This window comes from Carcharodon carcharias, chromosome 11 (assembly GCF_017639515.1).
Source record: "Carcharodon carcharias isolate sCarCar2 chromosome 11, sCarCar2.pri, whole genome shotgun sequence".
In the NCBI taxonomy this organism is placed as follows: Eukaryota; Metazoa; Chordata; class Chondrichthyes; order Lamniformes; family Lamnidae; genus Carcharodon; species Carcharodon carcharias.
In genome coordinates this window covers 6,890,833-6,918,534 of record NC_054477.1, presented here as the reverse complement: position 1 = coordinate 6,918,534, position 27,702 = coordinate 6,890,833, and the positions used below count along the sequence as shown (strand labels likewise).

At 45.0% G+C, this 27,702-nt stretch overlaps 1 protein-coding gene across 9 annotated transcripts in view; it reads right to left on the bottom strand.

The window, feature by feature from the left end:
* stim1b (stromal interaction molecule 1b) overlaps nucleotides 1-27,702 on the bottom strand; it is a 163,696-nt gene that overhangs the window by 72,299 nt on the left and 63,695 nt on the right. For all 9 annotated transcript variants that reach the window (XM_041199071.1, XM_041199075.1, XM_041199072.1 and 6 more), the window contains exons 2-3: nucleotides 9,368-9,498; nucleotides 1,912-2,026 (exon numbers count right to left, since the gene is read on the bottom strand). In XM_041199071.1, the coding sequence (XP_041055005.1) occupies nucleotides 1,912-2,026; nucleotides 9,368-9,498 (246 nt within the window). The remainder of the gene's footprint in view (nucleotides 1-1,911; nucleotides 2,027-9,367; nucleotides 9,499-27,702) is intronic.

Genomic DNA, 27,702 nt, shown 5'->3' with positions numbered 1-27,702 from the left:
ATTATCATTTTAATAAAACTGAGGGAAAGCAGGGGTGAAACCTCAAGCAACTCCTGAAAATTTATAAAGAGCTACTGGACACACAAGCCCCACACTGTGACATAGAGTTACATCCATCCGAAAGTTATGGGTTTTATCCCTGTACTGAGTTAGCATATCTGAACTGAACTTAAGTGCTCCGCTCTCAATCACAGCACATTCAGCATTGCTGAAAAGCATTTGCATGGACATCAGTGAGAATGCAAGGAGGTTAATCCTACTGTGGTTGAACAATCCACCTCAGCTCACCAATGGAGATTGGCCTTTTCTAAATAAGCTTGGAACTGAAACTCAGCAATATTCACCTGGAGAGGAGCGAAGAGGAAAGCAAATAAAAACAGGATTAACCTTCAGCTGGGTTTAAATGTCTCTACTCACTGATATTGGTATGGTTGGTTCCTGCACTGTCCTTGTCGTGGATTTTGATTATATGAAGTATTATTGAGGCCTGGGGCAGATCTTATTGTTTAGTGGGCAGGTTTGAGGGACCAATTGGCCTAATCCTGCTTCTATTTCTTTTCTTATATGTTCTTGATAACTTGCTGACTAGTGTGAACAATCATAACTTCAATGCAATGGAACAGTCACAACCCAGTTCCTACTGACCATAGCTTCACATCACAGACTGACACTCAGCAATTAATCTGTGTTCAGATTAACTGCAGACAGATATGGATCTCCTAGCAGGGCGAGTCCACTGTACTAGGGGGAGCTCTTCAATAACTGAGCAGAACAGGGAGATGTACAGCATAATAAACATAGCGCCCCATTGATCCTTTTAAATAACTGGATCATACGAAACAGTAACTTTCAGTCATTGAGTAGCAAAGCAAAATTTAATACATACCTGACCTGGGAATGTTCAATGTGATAATGCAGGGGTTCTGTATATATCTGATCTGGGGGTGGTCAATGTGATAATGTAGAGGTTCTGTATATATCTGATCTGGGGGTGGTCAATGTGATAATGTAGAGGTTCTGTATATATCTGATCTGGGGGCGGTCAATGTGATAATGCAGAGGTTCTGTATATATCTGGCCTGGGGGTGGTCAATGTGATAATGAAGAGGTTCTGTATACATCTGATCTGGGGGTGGTCAATGTGATAATGTAGAGGTTCTGTATATATCTGATCTGGGGGTGGTCGATGGGATAATGTGGAGGTTCTGAATATATCTGATCTGGGGGTGTTCAATGTGATAATGTGGAGGTTCTGTATATATCTGATCTGGGGGTATTCAATGTGATAATGTAGGGGTTCTGTATATATCTGACCTGGGGGTGGTCAATGTGATAATGACGAGGTTCTGTATATATCTGATCTGGGGGTGGTCAATGTGATAATAACGAGGTTCTGTATATATCTGCTCTGGGGTGATCTGTGTGATAATGTAGAGGTTCTGAAAAATCTGATCTGGGGGTGGTCAATGTGATAATGTGGAGGTTCTGTATAAAACTGATCTGGGGGTGTTGAACGTGATAATGTAGAGGTTCTGTATACATCTGACCTGGGAGTGTTTACTGTGATAATGTAGGGGTTCTGTAAACATCTGATCTGGGGGTGTTTACTGTGATAATGTAGGGGTTCTGTATATACTTGACATGTGAATGTTCAATGCGATAATGTTGTTATTTGAGCGTACAATATAGATGATCTGATATACACCGTGTTAATGTAGATGAATCTGACCTGTGAATGTTTAATACAGTAATATAGTTACACGTCCTTATTCAAGTTAAGGAAGCTCCGTGTGCATCTGTCCCTGCACTCTAGCTGCTGCCGAGTCTATAATAGGATAATGGGGCCTTGTACCTGACCTCTGAACAGAGCACAGGAGGACGAATTCTCCACCAGTGCATGCCTATATTTACCTTCAGAGCTTTTCCACGATTTCCACAGATCCTCCACACTGATCAACTTGTCCCCTCCGTGAAACGTGCTATGCTTCGCTGCTGCATCTTGGTAGTTCAGATCTTCTCTCAAAAACTACCAGATTAAAAAAAAACAATGACATTAACAGAGCTAGAGACAGTCACTTGACCAGATTTGTGTCAGCATAATGCCTTGTGACAGCATTGACCACCAACCTCAATTTAAAAACTACGTATGCCCTGTGGCCAGTCTCCTAGGCGGCTGACCTCTCCCCTCCCACAGGGTACAATACAATGTCTCAAATCCAGCTATACCAAAAACTGAAGCCATCTGAAAAACAGGCCTTTTTTTTTAGAATGCACCATCCATCAATTTTAACTGAGTAAAATAAAAAAAATAAAAACTTACCTGGACAACTCAGCTAGGTGCCGCATTGGTACAGTGTGGCTCCTGACTAGTTACCCCCTTTGTATCCCGGTCTATTCCCATGTCCTAAGCGACCCTTGACCCGAATCGCCCATGGCCCCAGTACTGAGGTTGCTGGCTTTGAGGCTCATCAACTCCTTTGGAATTTGCTGGATGAATATATGGTCAAAAATGATACTGAAGTTTTGCCAATCTCTTCCTCCGACGCTTCACTGACACAAACGGCTCTATCTCACGTAACAATAAATGAGACAAGTCAGCGGTGTTACAATGGATTCCTAGGACGTTGAGATTTAGCCTGATCTCAGCTTGGACAGAAGCTAGTGCATGATAAAGGACCTCAACTCCCACTCAGGCTAGGAAGATGCACAAATCTGCCAGGGTTTTTAATCATTATCCATCAAGGATATAAAGCCACTGATTGGCATTTGTTGATAAAGCCCCGTGGCAAGATGTGCGTATCTGAAACCCAATTCCATGCTCAAGTCCGAACATGATTTGGTGATTTTTTAAGAACAACACAAATGAACTAGTCTTAGAGACAGAAACAGATATGAGTTTTTCCTAAACACAAAGCCAATTCTTAGGAACCATACCAACTATTTACTAAAGGAAGTGTGCTGATGGGTCAGCAGAGAGGGGGAGATACACACTGAATCAGGGAGTTAGTGATAGTCTGGAGGACTTCCAAGGGCTGGAGGATTAGGAAACACTGAGGTAGGATAAATAACTTGGCTTCACCAGTGAGGATGTAGCACAAAGTAGGCGGGGATGGAACAACACTTTGGCAGGTTTAGAGGAACAACAGACAGCACGAGGAAGTCGCTAGCCTTTGGCTCTGTGCCTGCTCTTTTGATTAAACATTCAAAAACTAACTCCACTCTCCTTGTGGTTTAAATGTTTATGTAGCTTCCCTTAAAATGTGTTCTGGTCTCCGCTTGAACTGTGATCAAGTCTGCCAACCTTCTGTAAAGACATCTTCCCATTTCCCAGGAGGCAGAGGTGCTTTCTCTGGTGCAAGAGTCAGTGAAAAAGGGAGAAACCTCCAGAGCACTAAAAGTTGCAGCTGTGCAATAAAACAAGAGGGGAACAACGCAGCTTGTGACCACGTACACTTCCCAACACAAGGCTGCACAACTGAATATTCAACAAATGTATTTGTATGGTGCCTGCCTGGTCTCTTGTGCAGCACAAAAAAGTCAATGCTCAGAGTAAAAACTCACCACAAACAGGGGCAGAATTACTAAGACTTTCATGCGTATAATCTGCATTGCTTCACCAGCTATTTTGGAATCAGTAAACTACAGGAAAAGCTTCACTTAGGGCAGTAAATGTTCCATTATGCGTCATATAAGATTACCTGCATTCATCTCAAAAGTATTCACTATTCTACCACTGCCAATAACAAGCTTGCACCCAGCAGAACGCAACTGATGATTGGCTGACTTTAGCATCTCCATGGAACTGGTCTGAACTACAATGTATTTGTTGGGATTCAGTTTTCATTTGTATCCACCAGAACTGCATCCCCATGTCTTATGCAATGACAGACCTGTCTCCACCAGTACTGTACCCCAGTGTTATACAGTGACAGTCCTGTCTGCACCATCACTGTAACTCAGTGTTATACAGTGACAGTCCTGTCTCCATTACTGTACCCCAGTGTTATACAGTGACAGACCCGTCCCCACCAGTACTGCATCCCCAGTGTTATACAGTGACAGTCCTGTCTCCACCAGTACTGCATCCCCAGTGTTATACAGTGACAGTCCTGTCTCCACCACTGCATCCCATGTGTTACGCAGTGCCAGACCTGTCTCCACCAGTACTGTACCCATGTTATACAGTGACAGACCTATCCCCACCAGTACTGTACTCCCATATTATAAAGTGATAGACCTGTCCCCATCAGTATTGTACTCCAGTGTTATAGTGACAGACCTGTCTCCACCAGTGCTGTACCCTAGTGTTACACAGTGCCAGTCCTGGTCCTACCAGTACTGAAGGTCATTAATTACCTTCCTTCCATCATAAGATCAGAAGTGGGGATGTTCACTAATGATTGTACAATGCTCAGCACCATTCACGACTCCTTAGATACTGAAGTAGCCCATGTCCAAATAAAGCAAAACCTGGACAATATCCAGGCTTGGGCTGACAAGTGGCAACATTTGCACCACACAAGTGCCAGGCAATGACCATCTCCAACAAGAGAGAACCTAACCATCACCCCTTGACATTCAATGGCATTATCATCATTGAATCACCCACTATCAACATCATGGGGGTTACCATTGACTAGAAACTGAACTGAACCAGCCATATAAATACTGTGGCTACAAGAGCATGTTGGAGGCTAGAAATTTTGCAGAGTAATTGGCCTCCTGAGTCCCCAAAGCCTGCCCGCCATCTACAAGTCTCAAGTCAGGAGCGTGACCAAATAATCCCCACTTGCCTGGATGAGTACAGCTCCAGCAACACTCGAAGCTTTGATACCATCCAAGACAAAGCAGCCTGCTTGATTGGTACCACACTCACAAACATTCACTCCCTCCACCACTGACGCACAGTGGCAGCAATATGGACCATCTACAAGGTACATTGCAGTGACTCACCAAGGCTCCTTAGATAGCACCTTTCAAACCCTTTACCATCTAGAAGGACAAGGGCAGCAGATAGATGGGGACACACCACCTGGAAGTTCCCCTCCAAGCCACTCACCATCCTGACTTAGAAATATATCACCGTTCCTTCACTGTCACTGGGTCAAAATCCTGGAACTCCCTCCCTAACAGCACCGTGGGTGTACCTGGACTGAGCAGTTCAAGAAGGCAACTCACCACCACCTTCTCAAGGGCAACTAGGGATGGGCAATAAATGCTGGCCCAGCTAGCCACATCCACATTCTGTGAACGAAAGAAAAGGTCAATGGGGCTTCAGTTTGAAGTCTCATCTGGAAGACAGCACCTCCAACAGTGCAGCTTTCTCAGTATTGGCACTGGCAGTATCAGCCTGGAGCTCGAGTCTGAGGTGAGGTTGGGACACACTGAGCCAGGCTGACACAGTCAGGAGGCAGGACTCTATTTCCAAGCCAGGATAAGGCACCAGTCCACAATGGGAATCAGTTCTGGGAGATGAACTTCCACTGCAACACTAATCTTCTTATTAATTATTTCATGGAATGCAGGTGTCACTAGAATTTGTTGCCCATTTCTAATTGCCCTTGTGAGCAGCGAAGAGTCAACTACATTGCTGTTGATCTGGAGTCACATGCAGACCAGACTGGGTGAGGATAACAGATTCCCTTCCTTAGTGAATAGTTTTTCCAATAATTTTCCAATAGCTTCATGGTCACCATGACTGGGACTAGTTTTCAATTCCAGTTTTTATTAAATAATTGAATTGAAGTTCCACCAGCTGAGGTGGGGTTTGAACCCAGAGCTTTAGCATGGGCCTTTGGATTACTAACCCAGTAGTATTACCACCACTGTTTCACCTGGGTTGATGCCCCAGTGTAGAGGGATGTAGCACCATCAGATGTGCTCCCCTTCAGTCAAGATTTTAAACCAATGGTGCAATCTGTTTGTTCCAGTGATTCAGTGAGTTCCCTCGGTCAATATTCCTTCCTCAATCAAAAACAGATTAACTGGCTGCACACTACTCTTTGTGGAGCCTCACAAAATGGTTGCCATGTTTCACTAAGTAATGGTCACTGCACTTAAAAATAATTATTTTGCGCAGAACAGTTTGAAGAATACAATAAGTTAAAGCAAAAAAGTCACAAAACATAGGGCTTTTTAAACATTCTCAACACTATGTTCAAAGTCCCTTCTCTCCTCCCTCCCTCCCAGTCCTCTACTCTCTTCCATCTCTGCCGCACCCTCTCCTTCTCTCCTAACCTCAGAATGGAAAACATGATTAAACTTCATTTCAATTGGAAGCCAAGCCAACACACAAAAACTCCACAGAATGGTCTGTATAGTTGCTAAGCAGGAGAGAATAGATCACTGCCACTTGCTAAACTCCCGGTAACATTCACTCCTTTTACAATTATCCTGCACCTGAAAATGGCATCAAGAAGCAACAAGGCTTGTAAGTAGACAATAGAAGTGCTATTTCACAAGGTTGAAAATCATTGTTGAGCTGTCACAAGCTGAAAGGTTCTACAGAGTCACAATTACAGTAACATCAAACCCTGTCAGCAGCTGCTGTGGGCCATATCTGAGGCAATCAGCACAAGACGTCCAACACAAAAGGTCCTCCCTACACTGACTCTGACTCTGACTTTCCCTAGTCACAGCATAGGGTGACTGCCACACAGCAGCTCAGCAACTTGTGTTGCAAACATAAGAATGAGAGAGAGACAGAGAGAGAGCTAGCGCACCCGAGGGAGAGAGAGGGGGTGGCAGGGCGCGGGGCAAAGAGGGGGGGGGAGAAACGAGAGACGGTGGGGGGGGAGGAACGAGAGACGTTGGGGGGGAGGAACGAGAGACGGCGAGGGGGGGAGGAACGAGAGACGTTGGTGGGAGGAACGAGAGACGTTGGGGGGAAGAACGAGAGACGTTGGGGGGAGGAACGAGAGACGTTGGGGGGAGGAACGAGAGACGTTGGGGGGAGGAACGAGAAACGTTGGTGGGAGGAACGAGAGACGTTGGGGGGGAGGAACGAGAGACGGTTGGGGGGGGGAGGAACGAGAGACGTTGAGGGGGGGGAACGAGAGACGTTGCAGGGGGAGGAACGAGAAACGGCGGGAGGAGGAACGAGAGACGGTGGGGGGGGAGGAACTAGAGACGGTGGGGGGGGGAAACGAGAGACGTTGGGGGGGGGGAACGAGAGACGTTGCAGGGGGAGGAACGAGAAACGGCGGGAGGAGGAACGAGAGACGGTGGGGGGGGGAGGAACGAGAGACGGTGGGGGGGGGAGGAACGAGAGACATTGGGGGGGAGGAACGAGAGACGTTGCAGGGGGAGGAACGAGAAACGGCGGGGGGAGGAATGAGAGACGGTGGGGGGGGAGGAACGAGAGATGGTGGGGGGGGAGGAACGAGAGACGGTAAAGGGGAGGGAAATGGAGAGACAGAGGGAGGTTGGACGGAGGAGGGATGGGGAGGAGAGACTCTGGGGGTGTAGGGGGAAAGAGAGAGACAGGGTAGGGAGGGCAGAAACTGAGGGAGACATACAGGCAGGCAGCGCTCCATCAGTTCTATCCCTCCAACAGTGCAGTCCTCCCTCAGCATAGCACCAGTGTCGACCTGGAATGTGTCCTCAAATCACTGGAAACAGGCTTGAATCCACAACCTTCCTACCAACAGAGGATACAATACCAATTGAGCCTGGCTGTTCCACTCCCTCTCTTTTTAACACAGCGATGGACCTGGATTTATTTCCAGCATCACCTGTTACAGTTTCAGTGTGTTGCGATCACTGTGACAAAACAAAATTCACAGACATTACAGTCGACTAATCCGTTTACATTTTTTTGTCAGAACAGGTCACCTCTCATTTGGGTCTTTGCAAATAGAGATAGTTCACCAGATGATCCTCTAACAAGGGACAAATGGAATGTCAAATGCCTCTTGGTAGCAACAATCCTAACACATGCTCTGAAGAAGTCATATGGACTCGAAACATTAACTGTTTCTCTCTCCACAGATGCTGTCAGACCTGAGTTTTTCCAACATTTTGTTTTTAATTACATGCTTCTTGTGATTTTTCAGTTTTTGTGGGATGTGGGTGTCCATGGCTAGGTCAGCATTTATTACTCATCCCTAATAGCCCTTGAGAAGGTGGTTGTGAGCTGCCTTCTTGAACCACTGCAGTCCATGTGGTGTAGGTACACCCACAGTGCTGTTAGGGAGTGAGCTCCAGGATTTTGACCCAGCGACACTGAAGGAACGGCGATATATTTCCAAGTCAGGATGGTGAGTGGCTTGGAGGGAAACTTCCAGGTTGCAGTGTTCCCATGCGTCTGCTGCCCTAGGTGGTAGAGGTCATGAGTTTGGAAGGTGCTGCTGAAGGACCCGCGACAAGTTGCTGCAGTGCATCTTGTTGATGGTACACACTGCTGCCACTATGCCTTGCTGGTGAAGGGAGTGAATGGGGTGGCAATGACATGGGCTACTTTGTCTTGAATGGTGTTGAGCTTCTTGAGTGTTGTTGGAGCTGCACTCATCCAGGCAAGTGGGGAGTATTCCATCACACTCCTGACTTGTGCCTTGTAGATGGTGGACTGGCTTTGGGGAGTCAGGAGGTGAGTTACTCTCCACAGGATTCCCAGCCTCTGACCTGCTCTTGTAGTCACAGTGTTTATATACAGCTGGTCCAGTTCAGCTTCTGGTCAATGGTAAACACCAGGCTGTAGATAATGGGGGATTAAGTGATGAGAATGCCATTGAACGTCAAGGAGAGATGGTTAGATTATCTCTTATTCTGATCTACACAGGAGTGAAGAGTCTACCCATCTACCCACCCTAATGCCAAAGAGGGGGACCCATCCCCACCAGCACTGCCCGTGGTACTGGGTCCTGGTACTTGCCATTCTGAAACTAAATTGCCCTGAAACAGCAGACCATGATACACAATTGTACCAATACAACACCTGCAATCAGTGTTGCAAGAGGGAGATTTGTAGCTAGCACCCCTGCTCCTTCAGTGTTACCATACACTGTCACCAGTGATCAGGTCCGAAACAGAGAAACAGAGTATTGGCAGAGCTGACAACATGATGTTTGCAACAGTCCCACTAATCTTCAAAACAAAAACTGAAGTCACGCTCAATGAAAGAGGATCATTAGATTAAATCATTTAAGAACTTTTAAAATGCCTATTATAACCTTTCAAAACACAGATAAAGGACAGCTAATCCACAGGGAAGCAAGTTAGACAACAGTAGCATCATCTCCTAGATTCTTTTTTTATTCTTTACTGGCACTTGTGGTCTTGCTACTTTTTTGCATGCCAGCATGGGCAAGGGTCGTATTTGAATTGTGAATGTTTGAGTGTTGACAGTTGCAATTGCACTCTTACTGACCTCATCACTCTCCTCCACGTCTACGTTTCCATTGGCATCATCATCCATCTGTTTGTGAATACTCATAATGGCTTCAAAGCGGAGCACCTCCTCCTCAATGTGGCAGGAGGCTTCATCAATCCTGCAAAGGTCTGAAGGAAGGAACAAAGTTAGATTGGGAACCAATCACAATTGCAGCAGTGCTCTCGAAAGAAAATGCATGCAACAAAATCCATCAACATTAACCCCCGTCGCTGGGGGCGCACACATAAAAGTGGTTTATGAAGAGGCCGTTTTGCCTGCATTACCTCCAAACTCATTAAGAAACCCTCGGAATTGACACCTGAGCCATCTACAGATGTCAGCCCTGCCTGCTTTGAAAAAGTGTCCAGAACAATTCTTTCCTCTCCTGCAGCAAGCACTTCTCAAATAAGAATGTAAAGGGCAGGGTGACATTATACATCATAATCCCTGGCAGCTAAGTGTTTGCAGTATTAGAACCAGATACTCACTACACTGCAGGCTGTGCAGTGGCATAGAATGAGAGAGCTGGGCCAGGAACCAAATTAAAAGGCTTCAGATGCTCTGTGGTTGCAAAATATAGCCTTTTAATGAAGGCCTGTCTACATAGTCCAGTCACCAGAATTTCAGCAAAGTGCAAGGCAGGGAGGTGGTGTAAAAATCCTCCCAGTGTCCTTGGGGTTTGAGAAATGGTCCTGATGCAGCTTTCTTGTACACAAATGTGAACCACTGTCAACCTTGTAAAACGCTACACTGAAATTAGTTTTAATGTCACTGCTGCCTCCAACTGTGGTGAATATATCTATGCTGAGGCTTTTAAGCCAAGTCTTTATTTTGCAGAAGCAAAATACTGCAGATGCAGGAAATCTGAAATAAAAACATGAATTCGTGGGAATACCCAGCAGGTCAAGCAGCATCTGTGGAGAGGGAAACAAAGTTAATATTCCAGAACTTCATTGGGTGAAAGATCACAGACCTGAAACATTAACTGTATCTATCTTCACAGAAGCTGCCAGACTTGCTGAGTATTTCCACAATTTTCTATATTTATTTTGCAGAATTGTCACTAAGACCAGTCTGTGTTAGCTTGATGGAAGGGTCCATTTACAGAGATCTAAAACTGTAACTTGCCACACCACAGTGTGAGCACCATCCAAGGCCCACTAACACCACCTTAGGGTACCTCACGATGGGGAATGGAGGAACTCGGCCAATGGTTAAAAGTCAATGCTTCAAAGGCAAAGGATAGACAGTGGAGTTCTTGAAATGGTGTCAGGATTATATGGTTGGTCTATCAGCACTGATCTGTGAAACAATCAATGATTCTGGTGAACTCATGGAATACTCGAGGGTATACTATTCCAGCATGTCGAGTGCCTCAGGAGCAGCTTATATCCATTTCCAGCCATGGACTGCCTCCAGACTGCAAAAGGTGTACGGATAGGGTGAATAGGAAGGACCCACTTCCCTTAGCAGTGAGGTCAATAACAAGGGACATAGATTTAAAGTAATTAGCAGAAGGATTAAAGGGGAGTTGAGAATTTTTTCATGCAAACGGTGGTGAGGGTCTGGAACTCACTGCCTGAAAGGGTGTAGAGACAGAAACCCTGCAGCCGTTCAAGTCGAAGCACCACCACCTCAGGCCAACTAGGGATGGATAATAAATTGGTCTGGCCAGTGACGCCCATATCCTGAGAATTAACTTGTGAAAACACAAGGGTGCAACCATGCTGCTTGGAGAAGACAGAGAGACAAGTCAGGGCTTTGCAGACTTTGCCAATGCACCAAAAGCACAGGCCAGAATAACCAGACCCTGCAGCGAGGTCCCACCATTGCTGGTACTCTCCCTGAGCCTGGACTTTGCTGTATGCCAATAAGATTCTTCTGTTTTCCATCCAAAGCCTGACAGATTTGCACAACTTCCTGCAAATTGTTTTGCCAGATTTGGTTTCATGCCCCTCCTTCAGTGCATCTCAAAGTATTTTCCAGCTCTCCCCTCTCAAACAAACTCTTAAAATGGGAAGTCGTACAAGTGAACTAGAAAGTAATGAAGCATTCAAGAAAACACTTCTTTGAATTTTAAGAAAAGGCTTCATTTTTGTATGATGGAATGAGGTCACAATTCTAACAGATTAGGTCAAATATATTTACACCATTAACCATAGCCAATGAAAGCTCACAGTACAACATCTGCACTTTTTCCACAGCCCAGTTTCCAAACAGTCTGAGGCTCAATATACAAGATAACCTGGAAACTTCAAACAAATACTACAAAAACATTAAGCCCCATGAAATAAGGGAGAGGCTTGCAATCACAGTGTATTTAAATTTATTTTAAAAGAAAAAATAGTCAGGCATGTGCTTGGCTTAATCGGACGGTCTCCTCTTCTTCTTAGTCCCTCGAGGTCACAATCCCAGAATTGTTACAGTGCAGGAGGCCATTTGGCCCATCATGTCTGAACCGGCTCTCCGAATGAACAACTCACCTACCTCCATTCTCCCACCTTCTCCCTGTAACCCTGCACATTCTTTCTTTTCAGATAAGAGGCTAATTCCCCTTTGAATGTTTCGATTGACCTGCCTCCGCCACATTCCCAGGCAGTGCATTCAAGACCCTAACCACTTGAGAAGAAGTATTTCTTTTCCTAATTACTTTAAGTCTGTGCTCTCTCAAGCTAGCATGGATTCATTAAGGAAAAATCATTTTTAACTAACTTGGAGTTTTTTGAGGAGGTAACAGAGAAGGTTGATAAGGGCAATGCTGTTGATGTGGTGTATATGGTTTTTTAAAAGGCATTTGATACAGTGCCACACAACAGGCTTGTGAGCAAAATTCTAGCTCATGGAATAAAAGGGAAAGTAGGCACTTGGATAAGAAATTGGCTGAGCTACAGGAAACAGAGTAGTGATAAATGATTGTTTTTCAGATTGGAGGAAGGTTTGTAGTGGAGTTCCTTAGGGGACACTGTTGGGACCCTTGTTCTTCTTGATATATGTTAATAACCTAGACTGTGGTGTGCAGGGCATGATTTCAAAATTTGCATATGATACAAAGATTGGAAATGTTGTCAGCTGTGATGGGGATAGTCTTGATTCCAAAAGGACAGAGATGTTGGTGGATTGGGCAGACAGATGAAGTTCAATGCAGAGAAGTGTGGGGTGATTCATTTTGGCAGGAAGAATATGGTGAGACAGTATAAAGTAAAGGGAGAAACTCCAAAGGAGGTGCAGGAACAGCGGGACCTCAGTGTATATGTACATAAGTCAACGATGATGGCATTACATGTTGAGAGAGCAGTTAATAAAACATATCGTATCTTAGGCTTTATTAATAGGGGCATTGAGTACAAGAGTAAGGAAGTCATGTTGAACTTGTATAAGACACTAATAGGGCCTCATCTGGAGTACTGCGTCCAGTTCTGGCCATGATGCTAGAGGAAGCTTGTGAAGGCATTGGAGCGAGTATGGAGGATGAATGATTCCAGAGATAAAGAACTGTAGCTATGAGGATAGATTAGAGAGGTTGAGATAGTGTTCCTTGGAGAAAAGGCTGAGAGGAGACTTGATAGAGATAATTAAGATCCTGGGGGGTCTGGATGGGGTAAATAGTGAGAAACTATTCCCATTCAAGAGACCATTAAGAACTAGAGGGCACAGATTCAAAATACTTGGCAAAAGGAGCAACAGTAATGTGAGGAAAATTTTTCACCCAGAGGGCGGTTGAAGTCCAGAACGAACATCCCGAGAGGGTTGCAGAGGCAGATTTGATCGAGGTATTCAAAAGGGAATTGGATTGCTATCTGAAAAGAAAGAACGGGCAAGGTTACAGTAATAAGAGTGGGCTTGGTAGAATGCTCTTTCAGTGAGCCTGTGCAGACTCGATGGGCTGAATGGTCTACTTTTGCACTATAAATATTCTGTGATTCTCATTCTCAATCCTTTCAAGAGTGGGTACAGTTTCTCCCCATCTCTGTCCAGACCCTTCATAATTTTGAATACCTCTATCAAATCTCCTCTCAGCCTCCTTTTCCCTAAAGAAAACAGTCCTAACTTCTCCAATCTACCTTCATAGCTGAAGTTCCTCATCCCTGGAACCATTCTCATGCATCTTTTCTGCAGTCTCTGCAAGGCCTTCACATCCTTCCTAAAGTGCAGTGCCCAGAACTGCATGCCATACTCCAGCTGAGGCTCAACTAGTTTCTTAAACAAGTTCAACATAACCTCCTTGCTCTTGCACTCCAAGCACTAATAACACCCAGGATACTGTATGCTTTATTAGCCACTGTCTCAACCTGTTCTGCCACCTTCAATGACTTATGTACATATACATCCAGGTCCCTCTGCTCCTTTTAGGAGTTGTACCTTTTATGTTATTCTGTCTTTCCATGCTCTTTCTACCAAAATGAATAACCACAAATCATTGAGGATGACTTGCTTCCACTCTGGTTCAATGGGTTCTGAGATGGCTGATAAGTTCAAAGCACGATCTGCAGACTCTGCAGAAGGATTGGGCAAATGGGTTGTTGAGGCTTGTGCACTCCCTCCAACTCCTTAACTTGACCTCTGAACATTCCCGATGAAGCCCCTCGATATGTTTGCTTCCATTTCGAATGAGCCTTCTCCATTTGGTCACCAGGGTCTCCCATGAGTCAACAGGGAGGTTATACCTCTTGAGTGATGCTCTGAGGACATGCCTAAAACATTTCCACTCCTGGGAGTCCCCTGCTGCAACCGAGTTCTAAGTAGAATCCTCTGAATACCTCTGAATTGAGCTACATCACAGTTCCATGCAGCACCGGTGGGGTAAGATGAGACTTGAACAACTGTCTCAAATCAACCAGACAAGTGCCTACCTACAGGACTGACTCAGAATCCCTTCCTTCATTAGAGAACACCAGCTTTTTAGGTTCAAGTGGGGAAATGGAGCAAAGAAAGACCCCGCTTTTTAATTGGGGGTGCAAGGAGGGAAGAGCATCAGTGAAGAAAGGTACTTGCCTAAATGGTTAGAATGCATCTTTATTCTGCATCTCATGATATAAGCAACTTTATACAAGCTCTGAATAAACTGCTTTAACTTGAAATAACAGAGGGACAGGGCAGAGCAGTTATATGTAGCCCAAAAACACCCCTTTTTGGGGTTAGTTTTTTAAGTGTTTGGTGATTTTACTTACTCTATACCTCTTGTCCAAGTCCAGCAAGTGATTGATTGTTTTGATTCAAATTTATTGGTACAGTAGTGAAGTGGACTACATTACTGGACTAGGAATCTAGAGAACACAAGTTCAAATCCCACCATGGGACTTTTAAAATTTGAATTTAGTTTTAAAATACTGGAAATAACAACTGTATAATTGTAGTTAAAAAATCCAAACTCATGTTCTTTAGGGAAGGAAAGCAGGCATTACCCCAGTCTGACTCCTGGAAGACTCCCAATTCTACATTAACCAATGTGGTTAAACTCTTAAACAAAAACAGAATTACCTGGAAAAACTCAGCAGGTCTGGCAGCATCGGCGGAGAAGAAAAGAGTTGACGTTTCGAGTCCTCATGACCCTTCGACAGAACTTGAGTTCGAGTCCAGGAAAGAGCTGAAATATAAGCTGGTTTAAGGTGTGTGTGTGGGGGGCGGAGAGATAGAGAGACAGAGAGGTGGAGGGGGTTGGTGTGGTTGTAGCGACAAACAAGCAGTGATAGAAGCAGATCATCAAAAGATGTCAACAACAATAGTACAATAGAACACATAGGTGTTAAAGATAAAGTTGGTGATATTATCTAAACGAATGTGCTAATTAAGAATGGATGGTAGGGCACTCAAGGTATAGCTCTAGTGGGTTTTTTTTTATATTTTTTTTTTTATTATTTTTTTTTTTTATTTTATACAATGGAAATAGGTGGGAAAAGGAAAATCTTTATAATTTATTGGGAAAAAAAAAAAAAGGGGGAAACAGAAAGGGGGTGGGGATGGGGGAGGGGACTCACGACCTAAAGTTGTTGAATTCAATATTCAGTCCGGAAGGCTGTAAAGTCCCTAGTCGGAAGATGAGGTGTTGTTCCTCCAGTTTGCGTTGGGCTTCACTGGAACAATGCAGCAAGCCAAGGACAGACATGTGGGCAAGAGAGCAGGGTGGAGTGTTAAAATGGCAAGCGACAGGGAGGTTTGGGTCATTCTTGCGGACAGACCGCAGGTGTTCTGCAAAGCGGTCGCCCAGTTTACGTTTGGTCTCTCCAATGTAGAGGAGACCACATTGGGAGCAACGAATGCAGTAGACTAAGTTGGGGGAAATGCAAGTGAAATGCTGCTTCACTTGAAAGGAGTGTTTGGGTCCTTGGACGGTGAGGAGAGAGGAAGTGAAGGGGCAGGTGTTGCATCTTTTGCGTGGGCAAGGGGTTGTGCCATAGGAGGGGGTTGAGGAGTAGGGGGTGATGGAGGAGTGGACCAGGGTGTCCCGGAGGGACACTACCATCCATTCTTAATTAGCACATTCGTTTAGATAATATCACCAACTTTATCTTTAACACCTATGTGTTCTATTGTACTATTGTTGTTGACATCTTTTGATGATCTGCTTCTATCACTGCTTGTTTGTCGCTACAACCACACCAACCCCCTCCACCTCTCTGTCTCTCTATCTCTCCGCCCCCCACACACACACCTTAAACCAGCTTATATTTCAGCTCTTTCCTGGACTCGAACTCAAGTTCTGTCGAAGGGTCATGAGGACTCGAAACGTCAACTCTTTTCTTCTCCGCCGATGCTGCCAGACCTGCTGAGTTTTTCCAGGTAATTCTGTTTTTGTTTTGGATTTCCAGCATCCGCAGTTTTTTTGTTTTTATCTCTGTGTTTAATTGACTGCCACTGCTCTTCAAGAAATGCCTACCTCCTTGAAGAAGTTCTGTTCCTCTCTGCGACAAGATTTCCGGATTTCTCTGTTGCCTTGTTCACCTTCATTGCTTTCCATTTCTCTCCTAGTGTTTGACAAGGTGTTTACTAAAACCCGCTTTCACAGCCATATCTCCTTTCTCAGTGACTGTCTCCGTCTCCGACTTACCCCACATGGATTTCAACTGAAATTCCACCCCTCATGTTTCGAACCCACCCAGGATTACAGGTATCTCCGGGACATAAAACGTTTCTCGGACTGCTGTTCCCGTCACATTCTGAAATCCACTCTCAGTGCCATGCGCCGCCATATGAACACACTCGACCTCTCCCTCCAGCAGCACCGCCGTACCCTTTTTCAAAGCTGCGCGTGCCCCCAGTTTCATTTTATCCTTCGGCTCATCCGACGCCTCAACAAGAAACTTTTTCTCTTTCTCTCAAGTGCTAAGGAACGCAAGCTCCAACAACTCATCGACACCAACACCCATCTAGGACCCTCCACCCCTGCCTGTCCCTCCGTCCCCACCCCATCTTCCAATCCCAGCCCCAGCCGTGTATTCACTATACCCCCTGACCTTCCCCTCTCCGATGCTGAACGTTCAGTGCTCAGCAAAGGACTTAGTTTCATACCCTTACGCCCTCACCTCAATGAATTTCGGGCTCGGCATGATACTGAACTCTTCTTCCGCCGTCTTCGTCTCCGGGCTCACTTCTTTGGGCAGGAGTCCTCTCCCAGTTCAACGGATCCTTTTACCCATCTTCAATATTCTCCCTCCACCTGGACCCCTCCCTCTGGATTCTTACCTTCTCTCGATCTTTTCATTGAGAACTGTCGGCGCGACATTAGTCGTCTCAATTTCTCTGCTCCTCTCACCCATTCTAACCTGTCTCTCTCTGAACTTACTGCACTCCATTCTCTCAGGTCCAACCCTGACATTGTCATCAAACCCGCTGACAAGGGTGGTGCTGTTGTTGTCTGGCGCACTGACCTCTACCACGCGGAGGCTGAGCGTCAACTCGCAGACACTTCCTCCTACCTCTCCCTGGACCATGACCCCACCACTGAACATCAAGCCATTGTTTCCAGGACTGTCACTGACCTCATCTCCTCTGGGGATCTCCCTCCCACAGCTTCCAACCTGATAGTTGCCCAACCTCGGACGGCCCGCTTCTATCTCCTACCCAAAATCCACAAACAGAACTGCCCCGGTAGACCAATCGTCTCAGCTTGCTCCTGCCCCACAGAACTCATTTCTCGTTATCTTGACTCCCTTCTCTCTCCCCTTGTCCAGTCCCTTCCCACCTACATCCGTGATTCCTCTGACACCTTACGTCACATCAACAATTTCCAGTTCCCTGGCCCCTACCGCTTCCTCTTCACCATGGACGTCCAATCCCTCTACACCTCCATCCCCCACCAGGATGGTCTGAAGGCCCTTAGCTTCTTCCTCAAACAGAGGCCCGAACAATCCCCATCCACCACTACTCTCCTCCGTCTGGCTGAACTTGTTCTCACGCTGAACAATTTCTCCTTCAACTCCTCTCACTTCCTCCAAATAAAAGGTGTGGCTATGGGTACCCGCATGGGCCCCAGCTATGCCTGTCTCTTTATGGGGTATGTGGAACATTCCTTGTTGCAGTCCTACTCCGGCCCCCTTCCACAACTCTTTCTCCGGTACATCGATGATTATTTCGGTGCTGCTTCATGCTCTCGTCAGGACTTGGAAAAATTTATTAATTTTGCTTCCAATCTCCACCCCTCCATCATTTTCACGTGGTCCATCTCTGACACTTCCCTTCCCTTCCTTGACCTCTCTGTCTCAATCTCTGGTGATAGACTGTCCACCAATATCCATTACAAACCCACCGACACCCACAGCTATCTCGACTACAGCTCCTCACACCCCACTTCCTGTAAGGACTCCATCCCATTCTCTCAGTTCCTTCGCCTCCGTCGCATCTGTTCCGATGATGCTACATTCAAAAACAGTTCCTCTGACATGTCCTCCTTCTTCCTTAACCGAGGTTTTCCACCCACGGTCGTTGACAGGGCCCTCAACCGTGTCCGGCCCATCTCCCGCGCATCCGCCCTCACTCCTTCTCCTCCCTCCCAGAAACATGATAGGGTCCCCCTTGTCCTCACTTATCACCCCACCAGCCTCCGCATTCAAAGGATCATCCTCCGCCATTTCCGCCAACTCCAGCATGATGCCACTACCAAACACATCTTCCCTTCACCACCCTTATCGGCATTCCGTAGGGATCGCTCCCTCCGGGACACCCTGGTCCACTCCTCCATCACCCCCTACTCCTCAACCCCCTCCTATGGCACAACCCCTTGCCCACGCAAAAGATGCAACACCTGCCCCTTCACTTCCTCTCTCCTCACCGTCCAAGGACCCAAACACTCCTTTCAAGTGAAGCAGCATTTCACTTGCATTTCCCCCAACTTAGTCTACTGCATTCGTTGCTCCCAATGTGGTCTCCTCTACATTGGAGAGACCAAACGTAAACTGGGCGACCGCTTTGCAGAACACCTGCGGTCTGTCCGCAAGAATGACCCAAACCTCCCTGTCGCTTGCCATTTTAACACTCCACCCTGCTCTCTTGCCCACATGTCTGTCCTTGGCTTGCTGCATTGTTCCAGTGAAGCCCAACGCAAACTGGAGGAACAACACCTCATCTTCCGACTAGGGACTTTACAGCCTTCCGGACTGAATATTGAATTCAACAACTTTAGGTCGTGAGTCCCCTCCCCCATCCCCACCCCCTTTCTGTTTCCCCCTTTTTTTTTTTTCCCAATAAATTATAAAGATTTTCCTTTTCCCACCTATTTCCATTATATAAAATAAAAAAAAAAATAATAAAAAAAAAAAATATAAAAAAAAACCCACTAGAGCTATACCTTGAGTGCCCTACCATCCATTCTTAATTAGCACATTCGTTTAGATAATATCACCAACTTTATCTTTAACACCTATGTGTTCTATTGTACTATTGTTGTTGACATCTTTTGATGATCTGCTTCTATCACTGCTTGTTTGTCGCTACAACCACACCAACCCCCTCCACCTCTCTGTCTCTCTATCTCTCCGCCCCCCACACACACACCTTAAACCAGCTTATATTTCAGCTCTTTCCTGGACTCGAACTCAAGTTCTGTCGAAGGGTCATGAGGACTCGAAACGTCAACTCTTTTCTTCTCCGCCGATGCTGCCAGACCTGCTGAGTTTTTCCAGGTAATTCTGTTTTTGTTTTGGATTTCCAGCATCCGCAGTTTTTTTGTTTTTATCTCTCTGGTTAAACTCTTACCCACTCTTGCAAAGCTATTCAATTGTATCAAACTGCTCAGGGCAAACTAGGGATGAGTAATAAATGTCAGCCTTTCCAGCAATCCCCACATCCCAAGGATGAATAATAAAAGAAAACCCTTCCCAGCTTGTGGCTCAGTAGGAGCCACAACAGGTCATGAAGTGTTTAAATACAACCCACCATTCACTCAGCAAAACTGAAAGGTATTACAATGACTGAGGAATGAGGCAATGCTGTTGTTCCCTCTCCTCACTTCCTGAACAGCTTGTGACTGATAACCACAGCAGGAAAACGGAAAGGAATACTTCATACAGAACACTCAAATCTCGCTGTAAGGAACCTTTAACAGCAAGTACCAGGAATGCTTCGTACATGGGCCGGTGTAAACCATCGCTATTTTTGTATCCAGTAATTTCTTCAACAGGTGTTTATTGAGGCCTGTCCTGGGAGGGCTGAGCTTCTTCCTTTCAGGGAAGTGGTTCATTGGGACTTCCATGGTGGGGACAGCAGCAGCTCAATGCTGTTGTACTTGTAACAGACTGACTGGTGTTTATTCCTACTGTAACCTTTGTTCCCCCTAGACTTGACTATTCCAATGCTCTCCTGGCTGGTGTCCCACCTTCCACCCTCCACAGATTAAATTTCATCCAAGACTCTGCTGTCTGCAATCTAACTTGCACCAAGTTTCATTCACCCATCACCCTGTGCTCCCTTACCTACAATTGCTCCCGGTCCAGCAACAACTCAACTTTAAAATTTTCAGCTTTGCTTTCAAATCCCTCTCCATGGTCACATCCCTCCCTATCTCTGTAACCTCCCCCAGCCCTACAACCGCCCCCTCCACTAAGATCGGTGTTCTTCCAATTCCGGCCTCTTGAATATCTCTGATTTTAATCGCTCCACCATTGGCAGATGTACCTTCAAGCTGCCTGGGCCCTAAGCTCAGAATTCCCCCCCCCCACTAAACCTCTCTGCCCCTCTACCTCTCATTCCTGCTTTAAGATGCTCCTTAAAATCTACCTCTGACTAAGCGTTTGGTCATCTGCCCTAATATTTCCTTGTTTGATTGCAAATTTTGTTTGATAATTGCTCTTGTTTAGTGCGTTAGGATGTTTTACTATGTTAAAGGAGCTATAGAAAGGCAAGTTACTACAGTAGTTGCTAACAGAATAATTACAGGGTGGAGATTGCAGAGAAAGTGAAATAGACCTGCCCGAAAAGCTGTAAAAGGACATACATGTGCTCTATGCTTTCTCAGTTACATTTTTTACAAGGTATACATGGAGGGAAATCATTTCTCTCCTGCACCACTCCCTCCCCCACTGTTCTGGAAATCTGACTCTACATGAAGCGCTGCACATTGAGTTGATCACACTCAACATTTCAACACTACAGCAATGAACAATGGGGAAATCAGAGCCATGACTGCAGGAATGCTGGTTTTTATCTCAAGGGGAATGGAATTCAAACATGAGAAAGTGATGTTTCAATTATATAGTACGTACTGGCCTTGGAGGAGTTGCAGAGCTGATTCACCAGAATGAAATCAGGGCTAAAAGGGTTAAATCATGAGGGCAGGTTGCATAGACTAGGCTTGTATTCCCTTGAACTTAAAAGGCTGAGGGGTGATCTGATCGAGAGGTCTAACATGATGAAAAGATTTGATAGTTTCTGTGTAACGACCCTATTTTCCTCCTATTTGTCCACCATATGTAGACGGAAAGATGCCGCCCACGATTTCTTCTAATGGGACATTCCAGAAGATAAGAGGCAGAACCTTAAAATCAGAACTAGGTTGTTCAGGGGTGAAATCAGAAGTACTTCTTCACACAGACAGTAGCGCAAGTCTAGAACTTGCTTCCCCAAAAGGCTGTAGATCTTACAAACGTACATACGAATTAGGAGCAGGAGTGGGCCATTCGGCCCTCAAGCCTGCTCCGCCATTCAATAAGATCATGGCTAATCTGATTGTGGCCTGAACTTCACATTCCTACCTACTCCTCAGCCCCGAAAGCTTTTGACTCCCTGCTAGTCAAGTATCTATCTACCTCTGCCATAAAAATATTCAATGACCATACCTCTACCGCTCCCAGGGGAAAGGAGTTCCAAATGACCCTCTAAGAGAAAAAAAATTCTCCTCATTTCCATCTTAAATGGACGACCCCTTATTTTAAAACAGTGTTCCCTAGTTCTTGTCTCTCCCACGAGGGGGAACAGCCTCTCAGCATCCACCCCGTCAAGTCCCCTCAGAATCTTATATGTTTCAATAAGATCACCTCTCATTCCTCTAAAATCCAAAGGATACAGGCCCAACCTGTCCTCATAAGATAACCCCCTCATCCCAGGAATCAGCAGTGAACCTTTTCTGTACTGCTTTTAATACAATTATGTCATTTCGTAAATAAGGAGACCAAAACTGTACATAGTACTCTAGATGTGGTCTCACTTAGGCCCTGTACGACTGTAGCAAAACATATATATTAAATATATATATTTTTTATACTCCATTCGCCTTCCTAATCGCTTGCTGTACCTGCATACTAACTTTTTGCGATTCATATACCAGGACACCCAGATCCCTCTGTACCTCAGAGTTCTGCAATCTCTCTCCATTTAAATAATATGCTGCTTTTCCACTCTTCCTTCCAAAGTGGACAATTCACATTTTCTCACATGCTCTATCTGCCAATTTTCCCCCACTCATTTAACCTATTGTTATCCTTTTGCAGACTCCTTATGTCCTCTTCACAACTCACTTTCCTACCTATCTTTGTGTCATCAGCAAATTTAGCAACCATACATTCAGTCACTTCATCCAAGTCACTGATATAGGTTGATATAGTGAACTATTGATATAGTAAATAGTTGAGGTCCCAACACTGATCCCTGTGTACTCCACTCATTACATTTTGCCAACCAGAAAATCACTCATTTATATCTACTTCCAGTTTCCTGTTAGCTAATCAATCCTCTACCAATGCTAATATGTTACCCTCTACACCATGAGTCTTTATCTTGTGTAGTAAACTTTGAAATGGCACCTTGTCAAATGCCTTCTGGAAATCTGAGTACATCACATCCACAGGTGCCCCTTTATCCAACAAGCTTATTACTTCCTCAAATAACTCTAAGAAATTAATCAAACAGAATGTCCCTTTCACAAAACTATGTTGACTCTGTCTGTTTGCACTGAGATTTTCTAAGTGTCCCACCATAACCTCCTTAATAATAGATTCCAGATTTTTCCCTATGACATATGTTAAGCTAACTGGCCTATAGTTTCTTGCTTTCTGGCTCCCTCCTTTCTTGAATACAGGGGTTACATTCGCCACTTTGTTGGAAGTCAAATTAAATTTTCAAACCTGAGATCGACAGATTTTTGTTAGCCAAGGGTATCGAGGAACGCAGAATAAAGGTGGTTAAATTAAGTTGAGTACGGATCAGCCATGATTTAATACAATAGCGAAACAGGCTTAAGGGGCTGAATGGTCTTCTCCTGCATTCCTATGTTTGGAATAAATTCTGAATAGTGAACTGCATAAAATCCTAATTAAAGCAAAAAGTCAGTGTAAGTCAAGCAGTGGCAGAGATACATTCAGTCTTTACAGAGGAAGAACTTGCTGCCCAGTCTGAGGTGAGAGAGGAGGTATCTGGTACACTAGTAGAACTTACAATTGAGAGGAAGGTGGTGTTGGAAAGGCTATCTTTACTTAAAATAGGTAAAGTACCAGGACTGGATGAGATATATCCAAGGGTACTGAGGAAAGTGAGATTGGAAACTGCACAGGAACTAGTGATGATATTCCAATCTTCCTTAGACACAGGGGAGATGCCAGGGGACTGGAGAATTGCGAATGTTACACCTTTGTTCAAAAAGGGGTGCAAGGATAAAGCTGCAACTACAGACCAGTCAGTTTGACCTTAGTGGTAGGGAAACTTCTGGAAACTATAATATGGGATAAAATCAATAATCACTTAGGCAAGTGCAGGATAATTAAGAAAAGCCAGCATGGATTCATTAAGGGAAAATCATGTTTAACTAACCTGCTGGAGTTTTTTGAGGAGGTAACAGAGGAGTTTGATAAAGGAAACACTGTTAATGTGGTGTACACGGATTTTCAAAAGGCATTTGATAGAGTGCCACACAACAGATGTGAGCAAAATTCTAGCTCATGGGATAAAAAGGAAAGTAGGCACTTGGATAAGAAATTGGCTGAGCTACAGGAAACAGAGTAGTGATAAATAGTTGTTTTTCAGATTGGAGGGAGGTTTGTAGCGGAGTCCCTCTGGGGTCAGTGTTGGGACCCTTGCTCTTCCTGATATATAATATTGACATAGACTGTGGTGTGCAGGGCATGATTTCAAAATTTGCACATGATACAAAGATTGGAAATGTTGTCAACTGTGATGAGGATTGTCTTGAACTTCAAAAGGACATAGACATGTTGGTGGATTGGGCAGACCAGTGGCAGAAGAAGTTCAGTGCAGAGAAGTGTGAAGTGATTCATTTTGGCAGGAAAGATATGGTGAGACAGTATAAAGGGAGAGCCTTTAAGAGAGGTACAGGAACAGAGGGACCTTAGTGTATACGTACATAGGTCACTGAAGATGGCAGGGCATGTTAAGACAGCAGTTAATAAAACATATAGTGTCTTAGGCTTTATAATAGGGGCATTGAGTACAAGATTAAGGAGGTCATGTTGAACTTGTACAAGATACTAGCTAGGCCTCATCTGGAGAACTGCGTCCAATTCTGAATGCCATAGTTGAGGAAGGATGTAAGGCGCTGGAGAGAGTACAGAGAAGATTCACGAGAATGATTTCAGGGATAAAGGACTGTAGCTATGAGGATAGATTGGAGAGGTTGGGACTGGTTTCCTTGGAGAAAAGAAGGCCGAGAGGAGACTTGATAGAGATATTCAAGATCCTGAGGGGTATGGACAGGCTAAATAGTGAGAAACTGCTCCCACTCCAGAGAACATCAAGAACTAGAGGGCACAGATTCAAACTAATTGGCTAAAGGAGTAAATGTGATATGAGGAAAAAAATTTTCACCCAGAGAGTGGTTGGAGTCTGGAACAAACTTCCTGAATGGGTGGAGGAGGCAGGTACAATCGAGGTATTCAAAAGGGAATTGGATTGCTACCTGAAAAGAGAGAATGTGCAAGGTTACGGGGATAAGGCAGGGGAGTGGGACTAGGCGGAATGCTATTTCAGAGCCTGCCCAGACTCGATGGGCTGAATGGCCTCCTTCTGCACTAAGATCTGTGAATATTAAAAGCAGCTATTTTATCTCAAAATACGTTTTATTTTGCTGAGTACTCTATTGACGGTAAGCGTTTAATAGCTGAGGCTTTTATTACTGGATAAGTGGCTCAAGGAGTTAGCTAAGTAGAACAAGGCAAATTAAGTACCTCTCTTTCAGTTTAGTTCAGAACACCCAAAACTCAATACTTTAAATCACTCGGTCAATCTGATGTGGAATTAGCTGCAAAACCATTTAAAGACGACAACTTGCAAAAACAGGCTTCTAACAAAATAAAGTTACCGATTTTTCAGAATTATATCACTGCTCCCTCTAATATTTACTGTTCACTTTCTGATGAATTGCATTGGGGGTGTATTAATCAAATCAAAGACCCTCATTGTCCCACCTGAGGCTCAGCTACTCAGCCCCATTCTTTTGTCATACAGGTGAAAGTGAGATGGGTGGCCACAATACTAGCCAGTGCATAATAAATGGTGCTAGAATCACATCAAGGACAAACTATATGGTGGCCAGTGCTCAGGAACCTAAGGTAGGAGCCCATGGGCATTGCCAGAGCTAACTGGTCTCTAATAACCAAAGGAAAGAGAGGATGTTAAAGCAGCTGGGAAGGTGAGCTAAGTTATTTTTGAGTGAGGAAGGTCAACAGCAGCCCTCCTTGGTCAAGAGGCAGGGACATGCAGAAGAGGAACAAGCAAACTTTCAGATGATGATTGCATACCAAATACAATTAGAATTGAAACGCTGGTTAAGATTGGGGCTTTTCATTCGGGTTTAATCAAAACATTGCAGCACTCAACCTGTTTAGTTCATCTGAAATGTGCTGAATCATCATCATTCTTGAGTCATGCACAAGCATTGCTGACTACTTTCAACATCCTCTACCACATATGGAGCTACAATCTGCAGGCATTTTAAACTGGCAAGAGAAGGGACACTGAGTTGATCATCCAACATGGAGCTAGACACAGTGCCAGCGCAAGCAGTTTTCAGGAACTCCTAATATTTGTTTCAAATTAGTTAAGTCTGGGAAGGGGAGGAAAACGGCTAAACAAACAGTGCAACCAATTGTTTCAATCAACCATGTTTGCAGACTTCCAAATATCAAAAAAGTTTGGCTCTTGCTTCATTTTGAACTCAAAGTGTGTGCGAATGAGTTGACTAGCAGATGGTGTACCAGTATGAAGCTCAAACCAGCTGCTTCACTTTTCTAAAGGGCCCAATCATTCAGCCAAACCCTGCAGTCGCTATTTCTTCTCAAGATAACAAAGGCTACTGGAATCCAGACCAAGCAGCTGTCAGATGCATTGACTGGTGTACAAATTAATACTTTCTGGAGATCAATGTCAGCCAATCTTCTGAAGTATGCAATACCTTTGGCAGTTTTGCGACCGTTACCAGAAATTCCCAAAGTGGGTATCTATAACCACTGCTGCCCTATTTTGACTGCAGTAAATTCTCCAATGAAAAAACTGAGCTGCCAAATTCCAAAGCTTATGGGAATGCCATCTTTGGGGTCTCTTAACATGAGGATCTAATGAACTCATCTAGATAAAGACAGGTACAGTCGCTGGAATTAGTAATTGTGCTGAACAGCAGATCTACACCTCCTCATACCATAAGAAACAACAGGCCAGAGAGAAGCATTTTTTGAAAATGTTTTTGGTCACAGGCATTGCTACCAAGGCCAGGCTTGGTTACCTATCCCTAGTTGCTCACAAGAAGGTGGTGGTGAGCCATCTCCTGCAGCCCATGGGACGAAGGTATTCCCACAGTGCTGTTGAATAGGCAGGCTCCTGGATTTTGACATAGTTGACGCTGTTCCCACGCACCTTCTGCCCTTGTCCTTCAAGGTAGTGGAAGCCGCAGGTTTAGAAGGTGCTGCTATACATCCTGTAGATACCATACTCAGCAGCCACAGTGCTCAGCTATCAAAGGCAGTGGATATTTAAGCTAGTGGTTGGAGCACCAATGAAGGAAACGACTTTGCCCTGAAGGGTGTTGAGCATTTTAAGTGCTATTGCAGGGGAGACGGTGGCAGAGTGGTATTGTCACTAAACTAGTGATCCAGAGACCCAAGGTAATGCTCTGGGTACCCGGGTTCCAATTTCACCAAGGCTAATGTCCTTTAGTGGGGAAAATCTGCTGTCCTTACCTGGTCTGACTTACATGTGACTTCAGACCCACAAGCAATGTGGTTGGCTCTTAAATGCCCTCTGAAATGGCCGAGCAAACCACTCAGTTATATCAGAACAGCTAAAAACAAATCAATAAGGAATGAAAACGGACGGACGATCCATCATGGACCTAGGCACCAGAAAAAGCAACAACAAACTCAGCCCTGTCGACTCTGCAACATCCTCCTTACTAACCTCTGGGGGCTTGTGCCAAAATTGGGGGAACTGTCTCACAGAAGCAACAACCTGAGATAGTCATACGCACGGAATCATATCTTACGGATAATGTCCAGACGTAACCACCACAATCCCTGGGTATGTCCTGTTCCACCAGCAGGATTGACCCACCAGAGGTGGCAGCACAGTGGTATACAGTCAGGAGGGAGCTGCCCTGGGAGTCCTCAACATCGATTCCAGACACGGTGAAGTCTCGTGGCATCAGGTCAAACATGGGCAAAGAAACCTCCTGTTGATTACCATGTACCATCCTTCCACAGCTGATGAATCATTGCTCCTCAATGTTGAACACAACTTGGAGGAAGCACTGAGGGTGGCAAGGGCACCGAATGTACTCTAGGTGGCAGACTTCAATGTCCATCATCAAAAGTGGTTCGGCAGCACCGCTGATGACAGAGCTGGCCGAGTCCTAAAGGACATAGCTGCTAGACTGGGTCTGTGACAGGTGGTGAGGAAATCAACAA